General features: G+C 43.3%; 1 protein-coding gene across 4 annotated transcripts in view; it reads left to right on the plus strand.

Moving 5' to 3' along the window:
* The first annotated feature begins 1,487 nt into the window (after positions 1-1,487).
* Positions 1,488-16,529, plus strand: part of agrn (agrin) — a 222,819-nt gene continuing 207,777 nt past the window's right edge. For 2 of the 4 annotated variants that reach the window (XM_028411002.1, XM_028411004.1), the window contains exons 1-2: positions 1,488-2,005; positions 2,982-3,243. In XM_028411002.1, the coding sequence (XP_028266803.1) occupies positions 1,805-2,005; positions 2,982-3,243 (463 nt within the window). In that variant the 5' untranslated portion in view covers positions 1,488-1,804. The remainder of the gene's footprint in view (positions 2,006-2,981; positions 3,244-16,529) is intronic. The other 2 variants (XM_028411003.1, XM_028411006.1) reach the window with 1 other exon arrangement.

The following is a 16,529-nucleotide window of genomic DNA, read 5'->3' on the forward strand; positions in this document are numbered from 1 at the left end:
ACAGTTGGGTTAACTCAGCTGTCACTACTCAGACCCACTTGAACAAATTTCTGCAAATATCCTCTCGAGCAACTGTGCATAACCAAGCCTGTCATTTTCCCAGGAATAGAAGGGTAGTTAAAATTACAGCTTTTGAGGAGTGGAAATTTACGCACTGTCTGTCCCTAAAAAGAAGCTTCAAAAAATAGCCACATGGTTGCATTTACAGACTTAAAGTTAGGATGTTTTACGATATAATGGGAATCTTTTTATGATATATGGAGAGGGCTTAGCATCCGTCTATTCAGCTGCACAGTACATGGATGTTCAGGTTTACATTGGGGAATCACAATAGCCATAGCTCTACAGCTAACTGTTGCCCTCCAGTATACACACTATACAGTGTGGCTGAAATACAGTTGTCAGTGCATGAAATGAGCTGAATGATGTCAAACTTAACAAAACACTCACATATCATTGCTTCAGCTACTGTATATCAGAAAACCTGTTGCCTATTCACACATTGATTTCATTTGAATTTCTGAGTTAACTTTCCAGAAATCCTTGTATTTTTACCTCTGCTCCTGAGAAAAAGAAATCTGCCTCTTTCGCAAGTAAGTGCTTCACCACGTTAACCGCCTCCTCACCAACTGCAGAGTTCTGACAACAGCTGGAAAACAATGGGAGGGGAATAGTTAGACCAGACCGATCTGCATTCAGAAAATACTGCTTGAGGAAGAACACAGATAATTCTCTGTAATGGTCTCCTTCATCTATAGTTCCAAGCATGATCTCTCTGCAAAATGCACACATTGGTCCAGGAAGCAATGATAGGCAACAATGAAAAATACTGAATAGAATAAAAAGTGCATACAATGCACAAAATTCTTCAACAAAAAGCAGTAAATTGTACATAAATACTACAGATTTACATACTAGAGATGAGGAAATACCCTGTAATGCACACAGAAATTGCACCAATATACAAAAAAGTAAAGCCAAATGCAATCAGCTACTTCATATGTATAAAAGAAAAGAAAATATAAACATTATTTATTGAACAGACAAATCGCAGGTAAAGTGTGCACTTAAAGGCTTCTGGTAAAATAAATCTCGCCACAGTTCTTCATGCTTATCCAATCCAAGAACATTTGGTAGACAAAAGTATTGCATGTGCTGCTGATTGAATCTGATGTCAAACCTTCAGTCCATGGGGCCACACATGCTGCCATACCGTCTGAGAGCTCTGCATAGTTTTGGGGAGACCAGTGGTAGAGACACCGTCCGTCCGAGTGGGGGCGGCGTTGGACAGCCACTTTCCACAGGCATCCCAGCGTGCACCCCTCCAGCCAACCCCACCACCCACCTCATCCTCCTCACTTGTGGGGGATCAGCAATTCAGATTGCATGCAAATCTTGGAGCGTCATAGTGGACGTGTGTAAGTGTGCGTGTGTGTGTGAGAGAAAGAGAGAGAGAGAGAGAGAGAGAGAGAGAGAGAGAGAGAAAAGAAAAGAGAAGGGGAGAGAAGTGTAGTTGCATTCCTGGAGAGAGAGATCCCTGCCCCTTCCTCCTTCTTCCTCCTAGTTCCTCTCTTTCCTCCTGGTCTCCCAGCCGGCGGCGGCAGAGAGGGATTTTGAACCCGGGCTGCAGATGCGAGGATCAGGGCTGCGGGGGTGAAAGAGAAGCCGGTTACATAGCACGTAGGGAAGTTGGTGGAAAGGAGGCAACATTTACGCGCGCTCGACAGAGTTTGGAGTTTGGACGCTCCGGGCGGTCAGTTTTTAATTTGAGAAAAGTTTGTGGGGAAACATCCGTGTGGTGATCATGGGTTCCCAGCGGACACTCCGGGCCGGCCGGACAGCGCTGCTCCTGGCTGGGCTGATCGTCTCCCTGTGGCAGCTTTGCGACGCAAGTTGCCCGGAGAAAGCCTTGCAGGACAGGGAAGAGGAGGCCAACATAGTTTTGACCGGCACCGTGGACGAAATCATTAACATGGACCCGGTGCATAACACCTACTCCTGCAAGGTAAGTGTTCTCACACGGTGCATAAGAAAGGGGGCACCTGCTTCACAGGCGTCATTAGAAGTCACATTATCACTTTAATATCTTGGACCCTCGTGCAGCTGATGGAAGCCATTACCACCGAGTTTGTGTTCCAACTGCTGAAAAATAAACTCATTCATCCAGAAGCATTTGGCAAGCGGTTGCATGGACACCGACAGTGACTCGGCTCTGCCATCAGAAATAGATGGATGCTGTTTTAAAAAAATGATTTCCACTTCTAATTACACAGCTATAAGACAGAAGTAACCGACCATGTAATCATCCCAAACATGTTGCAGCAGGAAACTGTCCCTCAGTGGCCCCTGACTCTCAGCTCTCACTTCAAGTCTCCTCTTAAATGTGGAAAACATGCAACTTGTCATTTCCCAGTGGCTGCAATGAGAAGCTGTGAAGTGTCATAGACACATGTGTGAGCTGTGTGCAGAGAAGAAAGATCATTTTAAGTTACCACAGAGACAGTAACATATTTTATTTTTTCAGCAGAGACAGAAATGCTGCACTGGGACTGTTTCTCCCTCTCATCCACACATAAGCTCATTTTCAGTCTCATCCACTGGCAACTTTTGCACCATCACACTCTTGTGGCAGACTACACTGTAATCTGTGAAAAATAAACTGGAGTTGTGTTTGGTCAGCTCTGACACTTGTTTCCCATCTCCCGCTGAATGAATGGAGCAGATTAGAGATGCAGCGCTCACCGCCGTGTGGCTGAAGGAGCCTGGTTTCCCATGACTGTGCATAAAGCAGATTTTTACTGAACCTCCTGTGAGGCAGTGTAGGTGTTTGCAGTGTTATACGCTCCGTAAAGTTTGTGTTTGCTTTAGAAAGAACTACAGAATAAACCTGGTAACACAGAAGCATCGTAGCTCCAAGATGTCCCAAATCCATAATTCTAAATAAAATAATGTGCATTTTTCTCTTGTTTCAATCTGTAAAGGTCAGAGTGTGGCGCTACTTGAAAGGCAAGTCCAACATCAACCGTGAGATTCTCCTGGATGGTGGCAACAAGGTGATGATCTGCGGCTTTGGCAACCCTGGGATCTGTGACAACCAGGTAGCCACGGGTGACACTCGCATCTTCTTCCTCAACGTCGCCCCAGAGTACATGGGGCCGGAGCACAAGAACGAACTCATGCTCAACTCGAGTCTGATGAGGATTACCCTGCGCAACCTGGAGGACGTGGAGCACTGCGTGGAAAGTAAGAGTTAGATACACATTTTGCTCTCTGTGGGATAAATTCAATCACGATTTGCTGTGTTAAAATACAAGTGTGGAATTTAGTGTCGCATATAGCTTCAGGCTCAAAAGTGTCAACGTTTCCCTGAACTCCAAGAAACACAAGGACACCTGAGTCATTTTAGGAGCTTTGTTGCCATGGCGAGGCTCCGATCTTTCCCAGGGAAGCCTTGAGGTGGGTGTGTCTGATAAACACCTTGAGGACAGGGGTTGTGTGGTTAAGGGATAATTCACGACCTTTGCACCTTGTAGCTTGGCTTTTTTATTAAGTCGGTGGTGAAACTCTTTAACAGCACATAATCTGTGACAAGGGAGAGGTTTACGGGGGCCACACAGGCTCCCACGCTTTTTTTATTATTATTTTTGTGACTCACAGGTTCCCAGCATTCATTGTAAAACACAGAGAGGATCAAACTTTATAAGAAGCTCAAAAAGTTTAATTTACAATGTAACAAATTAATTAAATACTTCTTCTGCACTTTCTTTTTTTTGTTAGAGAAGTAATTTGTCAGGCTCTTATGAGACGAACCATGCAGCCATGACTAATAAATCTTAGCATCCACCGTGACTGCGGCAGCCTGCGCCACCTCGCACACCCTCACTCCCCTGTTTAACTTGACAATGTTGGCAGCTGTTCAAAGTTTGAATGTAACACTTAGACCCGGTCCAAGGGGAAATGAATCAGAGCGCGAATCACCTTGCTGGAGGCTTTCTGGGGCAGTCGTTGTTTCACAGTTGTAGGGTCTATAGTCTTAGGTACTTTCCTCTCAGTGGGTCTGGGTGGCAGGATGTTCCAATGGATGGAGGTTGTTTGCAGTGTTAAGTTGCATTTGGCACACACATAAAACTTCTTCTGTTTGTCTGTCCAGGCACGAAACACTGCACTGCTAACCTTTTTATTCAGCACCCTTTTCTTCTTTTTCGGACTCCCGTTGTGGAAAGGGGAGTTTCTTGGCTCTGACAGAACTGTTTAGAATGTGCCCTTTTTGTTTCGAGGCTTTGTGTTTGAAGAGGGTTTACTTCACATAACCTGATTTTCTCATATCGCCTTACAGTTGGAAGAAATAGCGGCCATAAAATACTGCAAGAAGTCATTAGGAAGTCGTGTTATTAGAAAGATTTTCTTGAAAGGTTCTTAAACTCCTCATCCAAAAAGTGATATCCCAGGACAAGGTGCAGCCACACCATTAATTTCTAATTTTGCTGTTGGGGAGTGAAATTGGCCCTGATGATTAGCTCTTCATCCAGAGGAGAATGAGCTGTGGGGCTTGTTCAAGTGAAGAGTTTTAATTAAGGGCGTCAAGTCGGATCCTATCCGTTCTCTGCAGCCACTACACCCCCTGAGACTGTGGGATGTTAGCACAGCAGGACAAGACTCTACCTGCCGCAGCACTCATTGTACCCTGCTCTGCTTTCTCCTCATTCTTGACATTTTCGATAGCTAGGATAGACTCAGGAATGCCTGGCAGAGTGCTAGGTGGGGAGGTGCATTGTCTGAGGTGGAAGAAAAAAGGCTTTGTGTGTGAGCCCCATTGCTACCGAGAGTTTTGAGAGAGGACGCAGACGCGAGAGAAAACAAGATGAGTGATGCAGGATGAAGGAAAAACAGAGGATGTGGACTGTGAGGAATGCTGTGTTCGCTCTGGCATATTTGTCTGAGTTTAGATCAGGGCTGCAAGAAGATAGGTGCCTTCAGGCATAACGTTTCACGCTCTTTCTGCTCCCCGCACTGGGTGGTGGCACCTTACCTACTTGTATGTGTGATCACTTGACACACAGGCTTTCCTCTGCAAGATTTCAGTGAACACATGCAGTTGAAATGCTGTCGGCCATTTTTTTTTCTTTTTGCCATAAAGAACACTTCCTTTTCTGCTTCCTGATGCCTTATCTCTGCTCACTTGAACCTTTGCTGGCGTTTCTGTTCGTTGACATAAAAAAGTAAAATACCAAAAGTGTTACTCAAAATGTGGCATTGTTGACTTCTCCTGTCGGGGCAGATAAGCAGAGGGCCTCTGGCACATAATCTTCTTCTTTGTCTGGCCCTCTGTGAAATGTAACTGCTGTGCAGAGAGTTGACAGATACTGTGTCATTTTGGAAACACGAATAGATGAAGAAGGCAATTCAAAGCTCAACAGAAGTCCTTGTCCTGCAGGTTTTTTTATTTAAATAAATAGCATGTGCTGTGTTTATTTTTTCCTTTCTATTTTTTCTTCCAGTCCAAAGCAGAAGGCGGAGGTGTTGGGGGGGTTTGAAAGAGATGAAGCCCCTTGATGGTAAAGTGTTGAGCGTATAGGGAGATTGTATCTGTCCTGCTCTGTTTATCAGTTGCGTTTGTTTCGCCTCCTGATGACTAGATGCCAAAGTCTTTCCCCTAAAGGCCCTGACGAAGAACAGCAACAAAGGACTGTTTCTTCTTCTGTCTTGATCTCTTCCTCCTTCTCTCCGCTCTTTTTTTAATCCCTCACTTCTTTAGTTGAGCCAGTCAGAAGTCGGTGCATAGTCATGCAGCAGCTGCTTCAGACATCATTTCTTTGTCCCTTTGTGTTGCATCTATTTAAATCCATAACGCTGAGTGCAGCTAGTGTGCACCCAGTCCATGCTGGATGTTAATGAGCAGTATTTTACTGCCCGACTTACCACTGACTCTTTATGATCTGTGTGTACAGCAGTCCAGAGGGCTCGCTGCTAATGGGGTTAGCTGGGTTTGCTGAGAACATGATGGGGGTCCTGATTTGCCAGCAGGTGGTCTTGCTTAATGATGGGCGAGCAGACAGTCCTGTGGAATGCTCCTCGGGGTGGGTGGGATGTGGGATGACTGTTTGAGCCCTCCTCCAGCACTCCTTCAGTGAATGAGCTGAGACCTTTGCAGAAAATCTTTGAGCTTTTTTCCTCGCTGTTTGTGCAAGGAGGAGGCCAGGAATTCCTAACCTGGCCACCTCCTCCCTCCTCACCTTCTTGATATGTGAGGAGATAATGATAGAATGATAACACAAAGGGGAGGAGTTTTGGACATTTGTCATAATGCACATGCCAAACATGAACAAGAAGAATATTTTTAAGAAAATGTAGTTAATCAGTGACTGAAAGCCTTGGAAAAAGTTTTGCTATACTGCATCAGGGTCTTGCATTAGATACATGGTTTTAGCGTGTTTTTTCAGAAGGCTAATTTCCTCTGAGTTTAGCAGAGGCTGTCTTTATTTAAGGTGAGGCGTACTGCTTCCACTTATAAAACGCTCTGGGAAAACTTGCAGCAACTTCACTGCCTTATAATTAAAACATTAAGCACCACTACCACCTGCTCATGTTCTAATCTCATCATGAAATTGTAGAGATGGATGAGAACATCGGTGCTGCACAATGAAACATGACAACCTACCACTTTCCCAGGAAGAAAAACTCCTGGCTTGTGGGTAATTCCAAACGGGGCGATGGAATTTATTTTACTGTGGCTCTGGAAAGTGTGTGAGAACACTACGCAGCCGCTCCCAGATGACTAAACTAAAACGCCAGGGTCTTTATCAAGTCCATGTCCACACAAGCAGCCTTTTGTCTTTAGGGAGTCATGGGAAGTCAAGAAGAGTGACTTTAAGGATTGGATTTTTCTCAGGGTCCTTGAATGGATTAGGCTCCGGTCTAAGAGTGAGAGTTCATTCGCTCACTGCAGAGCTTTCCTACAAAGGTGTACCCTTGGTATTTCTGTGTGGCTTATGTCAAAGTATTTATGCAGTGAAGTGAACAGAATCAGACAAATGGAAAGGCTTGATGGAAGGCTTTGATGAAATAAACAACAAAGGCACGAAGACTAGTGGACCTGTTTGCCAGCTAGCCCAGAGTCTCCAGAGTTATTGCACATTTTAGATTTTAATTAAAAATGTGGGAGCGGAGGGCCTGCTTGGCATAGCGATAAAGGACTCCAAAATGAAAAAGCCATGAAAGATGGACGGGAGAGAAGGAGGAATGGACCACTTAACCGCAGTCTGCTCACCTTGGCTCTTATCCCAGCCTGAACCAGGAGTGTATCACTCTGCTGCTGATAAGATCGCAGATGGTATTGATAGTACACCTACATGTAGTGACGTGCCTGTCACTACATGTGAGATGTTAACATGGTCAGAGTGTACACACAGACTTACTGGGTAACACCAAGCCTGTCCAAATATCAATTGAAAAACAGAAATTCATTGCTCGAGCAACAAGAAGTTTTATATGTCCCTTTATGCCTGAAACAAATGTCTGAACATTCTCAGTGTTCCAGCTGACCTGGCCAACTGATGAATGAGCAATTTAGAACACAGCCAATTGCTGGTATGGAGAGTTTTGTACTCTAAACTAGCACTTTGTTGTTGGCTGTAGTCTCTGTTGTGTGTTCAAGTGCAACTTTTTGGCCAAGACACATGCAATGTCATGCCATTCCACTGTCCCAGAGACAGAGCCTTTCTTAATGTCATGCTGTTCTTGGAAGATTTCTTACCCTGAACAAGGGTTCACTAGTGAAATGCATCATGATCACATCATTTAGTGAGGGGACAGTCCTTAAAAACAATAATGTTTTTGAGCAAATTATATTGAAAAGAAGATAAGTTAGTTGGTGTCAAAATCCCAGTTAAGCTCTTCTTTAGTCCGGTACCAAGAAGAGTGAAATGAACCCAGGAGGTTCTGAGCAGTGCCTTGGATGTACAGTGACCCGGAAACCTCCCTCTTCTATCTCTGACATAAAGAGCTCAGAGCTGCAGTCTGCATGAGATCTGGGCTCCCTCCAGAGAACTGGAGCTGTGACAAAATTCCTGCTACCAAGGCTGCCTTTCTGGAGCAGGGCAGCTGCTGTGGCAAGTGCGGCTACTTACTGTCAACACGCCAAAAACATCAGGTTTAGAGAAAAAGGGTTTTTGGTGAGACACGAGGGGAGAGAAGAAGCCTGAATGTAAGTTGTATTTAGGTCAGATCAGCTGTCACTCAGAGCTGCTCAGAGAAAACAAGGGAAGGAAGTGAAAATGTTTCTTGGCCTGTGACGTCTGTGTGTTTTAGGATCAATTTGGTGCTTCTTTTAGCAACACCCCCCCCCCCCCCCCCCCCCCCCCGCTGTAAAATGTTTGACAAACTAGACCTGTAACATGGAAAAGCTTCATTTTTTCTAGGCATTTAAAGAGGTCAGAGGTTACTTTCTATCACCTTCTGGACTCTGAAATGCAGGGAGCCTGCTGTCCGATATGCACCTGTTACATACCACCCTCCATATGTCTGCTGTGCAGGTACTTGTATTACACTGGTATCCTTGTTTCCATGCATTTCCTGATTCAGCACCGTCTTCATAACAAAGCTGCACTGTTACAGGAAGGAGAGGAGACTTCACAGCTTGAGGTCCCATGATAACAAACAAATCCTGGGATATACATGCTTTTCCTGTGCCTATCCTCTGACAACAGCTCAGTCTCCATCACTTCCTTTCCTCCCCCTAGTCATCCATCTCTCTGTTAAAGGGTTGTCATGGTGAGTCCAGGATGAACACCCCTCTCTCCTTTATGACTTGTCCTCTTCTGTGTTTGCCATTATGTGTTTATTGTGCTTCCTTTACTATCAGTTGTCATCTTCAATCATGTTCTCACATTCTGAGGATGACTTGCACATGTGTCTATCGGTCATCCTATGTGTATGTGGATATTTAGGCTGTTTTTGTGTCGCACCTCTGTGGCAGGTGTGGTTGATATGTGGCTGAGATATCATATTCTGGATTTTATGTCCTTACTCCTACCTTTAACACATGTTAAAGTCTTTTGTGCCCCCCCCCCCCCAACTCCTGGCCTCCATCTTCTCTATTCTCACAGTTGTCATCTTCCTCCTCCTAGCGTTCCCATCTTCCTGCACTTCCACCTGTAATTAGAGTAGAATCCCATGCCCTGTAAAGCTGTTATAGTCCTAACAACCAGGTGCACTTTGTGCAGCCTCTGACCTAATTCCACATGCCCCTCTCCCTCTCTCTGCATCTCTATTTCAGCTTCCTCGTGAACTAGCTGTGACTTTTTAGAGTCAGTTAAATGACAGTGCCGGTTCATTAGTACTTTCTTATTTTAAAGGCAAACTCTGAGAAGTGTTGCTGTATATGTGAAAAGAATGTAAAAAAAAAAGTCATTTCATGGCTCCACAGGGGGCACATATTGATGAGGGAAGCTTGATACATGGTTGTTGATAGCAGTGTCATGAGCAGCTTTGGAGATTAAGCTCAAAGGAGATTAATACTTTGGAAATTTTAATACCATCTAAAGATGCTAGAGTTTGTTTTTTCAAGTTATGGGATTTATGACATCTGAAGATGAGACCTCCATTCAACCTTTCACCATCTTTATACTTGCCCTCTAGCCTGACAGATTTCTCTGGCTGGAAGGAGCTACTCCGTCTGCCCCTGTTGTTTTAGCCAACAATGGCACGGACGTGATGGCTTTCTGAGACAAACAGAGATATCTGGCAGAGGATATCTCACTTGTTTGAGCTTGTATCTTACACACACACAGACACACACACATATGCAGACTTTACTATCTTTCTGTAAGAATAAAACATAAATATATTAGTGCATGTTTTTGACCTACCATTGCACTGTGATTACATTCAACAATAATCAGCTCCTAAAGAATGGCTGAAAGCAATCTTACACATACACACTACACTCACACAGAAGACACTTCAGGTAGCAGTTCTACATTCACAAAAAATAACTGCTGTGAAAAAACATATTTTAAAGCATAGTGCTACAGTGTCAATCACATCCCAGTATGCCAGCAGTCTGTCTCATTGCCCCAGCTTACAAATGGCTCAGCTGATTTCCTTTTATTTCACTGGACTGTTCCCATACTGATTGTCTTACTCTGCCTGCCTTCCTCTCTTATGTTTCTACAAGCTGCTTTGTAGCCCTCCTCCACATTAGAAGCTTAATAGTGACAGTAATGGTCACTGTAAATGTAACAAACAGGCTTCCTTTTTATATAATGAAATCAATGATAAGAATCTTTGTTCGTATAAAGAGTCCTGAAATAGGAGATCAGAGAATCCTTGAGTAGTGAGGCGACAAATGTGAAAAATAATTGTGCTTGCAAATGAAATCAGCTGACACGGATAAATTCTGAAGGCTCTGAGGCACGTAGAGCACATATTTAGCCAGGATTGCAATCTAGAGTTAAGAATACTGCAATCTTTCAGTGTAGCTGCAGTATTCTTTCTTTGTGTGGTAGTACCAATTGTGTTCAGTTTCAGGGATGGAGTGGTGCTGCTAGGTTGAAAAATAGGTCTTCGATGTAGAAAGTGTGACTGGTATTATATAGACGGGGAGAAAGGTAAAAAGTGTGTTCTAATTTGCTTCTGTTTAACATAAAAGAAATCGAAGCAGACTTGGAGCGAGTGCCATGAGGCAGCTTTTGGCATTTTCCAGCAGAATCATGGCGCCTAAGAGAGGCTTGGCCTGAGGTAACATGTTCTATCACAGACTGCGAGCTGTTGCCAGAGGTATGCATGGATCAGCCTTTTTGAATTCCTCCTTATTGTCACACTGAAGCCCCTTGTACTGTATCACCCAGACACCTAGGCCATATTACCATGCAGCACTGTCAGCCATTTTGAAATGTCCCCGAATCCTTTTTGCGACCATGACAGCAACAACAACAACAACAAAAAGTCTGTGCATTTGTCTCTCAGAAAGATGATGAGGCTCCTGTTGCTCTCACAGAGCAACAGGAGCATGCCCTGGAAGTGCACTCGAGGCAGACACGTTTGAGAGGGCTCTTAGAGTAATATATGGGCATTGAGATGGATGGAAGTGTCGAGCGTGCAGAGTTTGGGTTCATGCTGTACTAGTTTTTCAACTGGTGATGCGTCCTGCTTGGACTGGTTGTCAGAAAAAGAGTTTCGTAGATAAATCAGACTTTCCTTTTAAAGCCTTGGCTCAACAGAACAAACTTTCACCTGTTTTGGAGTGTTTCTCTGTAAATGACAAAACAACATCAATCTCATAGCCAGTTATTTGTCTCGCCAAGTTTAAGTAGTACTCTGTTTGAATCACAAAAGCTGGTTGGGTAAAGTGCAACCAAAACAAATTGCGAGGAGGTGTTGGTGACATGACGGTCATGCAAAGCACTAGACTGAGATTGACTCGTGGTTCAACCCATAAGGTCCAGGTCTTTGATATGTTCTTTTTTAATTTATTTTAAACCATAAGATAAATAAATAAGATATTTAGTCTGAAATTTTGCAGAAGGAAAACAATCACTGCAATCACAATGTATTTGCATTTTTAAAATCATGAAACAGATTTTAGCTACTGTGTATTTTAAGAATATTTGACCTTCTTTGGTAATACACACAGCTGTGTGTAAAAGTCAGAAGTTACTGAATTGTGTGTTTGATCTTAGTAAGAATAATTGTTTAATTGTGTAGTAGCCTACAGTTAGACAACACTGACAGTTCAAACGCAGTAGAGTCCTTTGTCTGCAAGAATTTGAACTTCCTCAGGTTTTGGCTCTTTGTAGTTCTTTACATTGGGGTTATCAGTGCAGTGTTTACTCATCAAGAACAGGACATGTTCCAGCCTGTGAGTTTAGTGTATTCAGTAAATGAGAAAATGGCAAGTCCTTTATTGACTGCCTGCAAATATTTGCTTTAGTCTCAGATGAATGTGAATCCATGAAGAGCTACAGGTGCCCTAAAGGTCAAGCAAACCCACCCTAGAGGTTGGCCCAGATCACATTTACACATTTGCTTTATTTTGGTGTAGAATATTTTTTCAGTTTGGTACAAAAAGTGTTTTTGAGAATTAGGTAAGTTTAGGTAACTTTCCTGACAACATACAGATAAGATTCTTTTCCCTCATATACACACTGTTGATATCGATCAGGGACTGGATGCAAAATTCCCACTGGAATTCCCCCTGGGTCCTTTTTCCCCCATTGACATCCAGGGCTTCATTCTGGATGAGTCAGGGTTCAGGCTGCTGCATGAGTATCCAGCCTCCAGACATCCCATTCCAGCTAAAGGAGGGAAGAGTGAAAGGGAAGAGGTCAGCCTTCAGTTAGCCTTTACCTGGGGCCAAAGGGAGTGTACATGGGTGAAGGGTTTGAGAGATGTTAGCAGGGTGAGACATGCTCGCACCAGAACCTCTGACACATTAGGATACAGTGAAGATCAGTTTTCTTCTCACTAATGTCACTTTCCCATAAATACTTGTGTTTTGCATTAAACTTTCTTTTTATGTTCTTTTCTACTATATTTAAAATCCTTACATTTAAATGCAACTGATCTGAGGTGGTCTGAGGTGGTAGTGTGCAGTATAGAAGTTGGTGCTCTGAAGTACATCCACCCTTTTCCTCTTCTTTTCATTGCTTTATTGGTTCCTAAGTGGCACATTTGTTGTTTCCACTCAAGCCTATCTCTCGTCCATTGTCCATGTGTGTGTTTTTGCATGTCTGTCTGAATGAGTCACACTGTCATTCCCCATCTATGTCTCTCTCTCTCTCTCTTTCGCTGTTCAGTCTGTGCAGATTGAACTTGCTGGTTAGGATGCTGGTAGAATCTTGATCAGCCCCAATTTACATCTAAACAATGGTAGGAGTTGAAAGGCGATTTCTCTCCTCTTTTTTCTTCTGTTTTCCCCTCCTTGAACCTCCTATTCCTACTTTTTTTTTGTCCTTCACTCTGCTTCTGTGTCGATGCCAACATCCCCCATCACTCCCTCCCTTATTGTGTTTTTGGAAGATGGGAAATAAAGGATGGAGAGGGAGCCTCCTTGACTGTAGACTAAACTGAATGCTTCTGGACTTCATCTGTTCTCATTAGAGCACAGACCCTCCTGATAATGAACTCCACACACTCCACACACACACGCAATCTTTATGTTATTCTTAAACTAGGTTTTAATGAAACAGCTGGCCCTATGTTTTACCATCTGCCTGTAATCTCTCAATGCCTTCGTTGATATGTAACATGACACCACACTCCACTGTCAGTTAACATGCGCTTCATTTGGCATAAACTCTGGTGTCATATTCAAATATTGCAATTCAAACACTGATCCTTTTTGACAGAATGCACCCTCACAAATAACAGGCTGCTCCGTGCTCCAAACTAAAACTGACTTGGCATAATAATTGCTGTTTAGACTAATTGTAGATGGTGAAGTAGAGAAGAATGTCAAGGTGCACTTAGAGGGAAAAGTCCATATTTCATGCCAGTTTAGCTTAAGTTTCAAACTGAAAAAGAGAGTCGTGTGAATGTATATTGTGAATGGATATCTAGTGTTGGGCTGTCATTTACAGTACTCTTGTAACATTATGTCAGGTTTGGTGCATTTGCTGTGTTAAGACATACCTTTCCACTTACGGAGTCAGACTTGCCTCAAGAAGATAGTTAGTTTGTTATCTAGATATGTATAGATGTCAACCCTGTCAGAGCAAATCATCCTGACTTTCTTAAGGGGGAATAAACTATGAATGACATGCAACCTAAGATCAACAACAAAGACATGGAAAGGAGGGTGCTAACCAGCAAGAAGTGCATTATAAATACAGCTCATCATAATGCAGCATTAGTGGGGAGCTCTGAGTTTGTTTCCCTGCAACAAGACGATCCTGTCTATGGGTAACACAGTCTAATCCTAAGTTTCATGGTGGTTGCTGTCACAGCAGAAAACTCTCCTTGCTAAGAATGGAAACAGGGTTTTTAGTGCTTTTGTGGCGATCTCAGTATTTTCACATTTATTCCACAACACTGGCAGCGTTAAGCTGCCTCAAACATGCTTTTAAGGTCACTGTCATTTACAATCTCTCGAGCAGTTGCTATTCTTCCAAGACAGACATTGTTGATTCACCCTGTCCACAAATGGGTCACAGATTGGTTCATTAATGGAAGGAAGCTGTTAGTTTAAGTATATTGAGAGAATAGACTAGTTCAGCAAAAGAGAAGTACATCCATGTTGGCTTGTTTAAACCATTGTGTCATTTTGATGCATCATTGTAGTCATGAATAAAGATATATTTACAATACCTCGCTGAATGCTTGGAACACCTGCAGGTGCGCAGCGTATGGAAGCCTGGTGTAACTGATACAATGCTCAGGAGTCACAAAGCAAATCAGAACAAAAGTCCAAAAACAAATGTCCCATGAACGAGAAACCAGTATATCACCATTATTACCTCTGGAATAACAGGTTTGGTTTGTTATTTGCTTTACTTGGCTTCAGAATGAGACTTTTTAGCCGTTGTGTTTAAAATGTTCTGTCTGAGTGAGTTATTAACCTTCAGAAAAAAAACCATCAGCAGCTGCTTGTTGAGTCGCCATCATTCAGGAATAATTCTATCAACAATTCTTGCACATACTGTGGTCTGGTTTTGCATTGGGAGGGTTAGGATTGTACTGATTAACAAAAATACCATAGAAGTGAGGTCATTCTGTTTAATTAAACTCAAGGGGGAAAATCTTAAGAGCTTCCAGTAAAAGCAGAATTCCTTCCTCAGCTGATCCTGTACGGCTTCAGACACTGCGACTTATAACACCTGATGTATAACCAGCGGTAACCCCCAGTTGAAAGGGTGGACACGTCATGTGGGATACGATGCTCTAAACCTATAGGTTTACAGTTGGTGGATTACCTGCAGTCAATCACAGCCTGTTGTGTTTTAGATTCGCTCACTTTAGCCCTGCCATCACTTCTCTGAAGGAAGCCCGAATGCACCATGCAAATCACCCAGCTGGTTCAAGATGAAGCGCTGACAGTTCTGATAAAGACTGATGCTTCATCGCCTCCCCTCTCCAGTTAACTGATAAAGGATGAAGTTTATTAAAAAGTTCCCATCCCAAGAGCGGCCTTTTTCCATTTTGGCTTTGATAGAGATGTGCAGACTGTGACGATGCTGAAGCTTGTGTGTATCAGTGGGTATTCTGGGTACATTCAAATTGTTTTCAAAGTGTTTGCATATACACACGGATGGAGGGGAGTGGAAGTCATTTTCCGAAACCTCCTGAGAACCAGCAGACAAGTTTTAATTTCGCTCCTCTCTGCAACCACTCAGCTGAATTAAGAGGACTGGAAATGTGCTGTGAAGAAAGAAGTTTTTTTTTTCATCCACACCCTAACTTTAAGACCAAATTGTTATCAGCCTCACTCATTTATTTGGTGCTGAATGGGAGATTGAGTTGAGCTGCTGAGAGGAACGGTGCGTATCTGCCAGTGAGAGCTGTGGAACACACGCTTAGCGTTGGAGCAGATTGTAAATCACCCTCAGGCCACCGCCTTTTTAAGAACAGTGTTAACAAAGGCTCGGAGGCCAGCTTCTGGTGGGGTGTGGAAGCTTTCTATGGGGGGTGGGGGTCAGGGACGCTTTTGTTGTTGACTTCTTGTCTTCTTTTTGAACCCTCCCCTCCTAACCCCCTGTCCATCATGCCCAGTTATCAAAGCTGTGAAGCGGAGCTCTGTCCTCACACGTACCTACTGTACACCAGACCTTAAATATCACATGCTGTTCTCCCCTTTCTCTTCCTTTGAGAGAGAGAGGGGCAAAAATTCATGTTTCTAGTTAAAGTAGGAGGGTCAATAAAAAAAGTTGTACAACTTCTGAAGGCAGCAAACTCAAGTTCATGAAAGGAGGGACTGTTGGAAGGAGAAAGGAATAAGGAGATTTTGAGGAATCAGGGTATTGTTGCAGCCCCGTCGTAAAGAAACTGTATAAGGAACGAAAGGGACTATCATGGAGATACAGTGCAGGCCTCTATATTTAATGGATGTAATTTAACAGTTTTACACAGCTGATCTTCAGTCTTCTATGTGCTTCTAGTTGTGGTGACCAAACCACCCAGATACTAAAAATTAGCTGTTCCCTGTGGGTTAATTGAAGACCCACACACATGCACTCACCCGAGCACACTTTATCCTGCCCATTTCGGGTTAGGAAGGCAGGTTCTCATGTCTGCAGATTATTCACGGGGATTTCATTCTAAATGAGGTGAAATTATTGCTCTCTGTGAACTAGGTCTTTCAGAAGTCAGAGCTGGAGCTGCTCCTTTTTGTTCTGCTTCCCTTTGTTGGCCTGCATGGCAGAGTAACTCGACCCCGGACGTGACAGGCGCTCAACTGAAAGAAAAAAAGACATGACTTTAAGTTTCAAGCAAGGTTTATTCTGGTGCTGGTGCTGTGAAAGAAACTCTCATCCATCTTTAACAGTATTCTTGTATTGATTTAAAAAATGGGCCTTTATTTTGAATATAGGAACGTT

The sequence above is a fragment of the Parambassis ranga genome, chromosome 7, assembly GCF_900634625.1.
Source record: "Parambassis ranga chromosome 7, fParRan2.1, whole genome shotgun sequence".
Classification (NCBI taxonomy): Eukaryota; Metazoa; Chordata; class Actinopteri; family Ambassidae; genus Parambassis; species Parambassis ranga.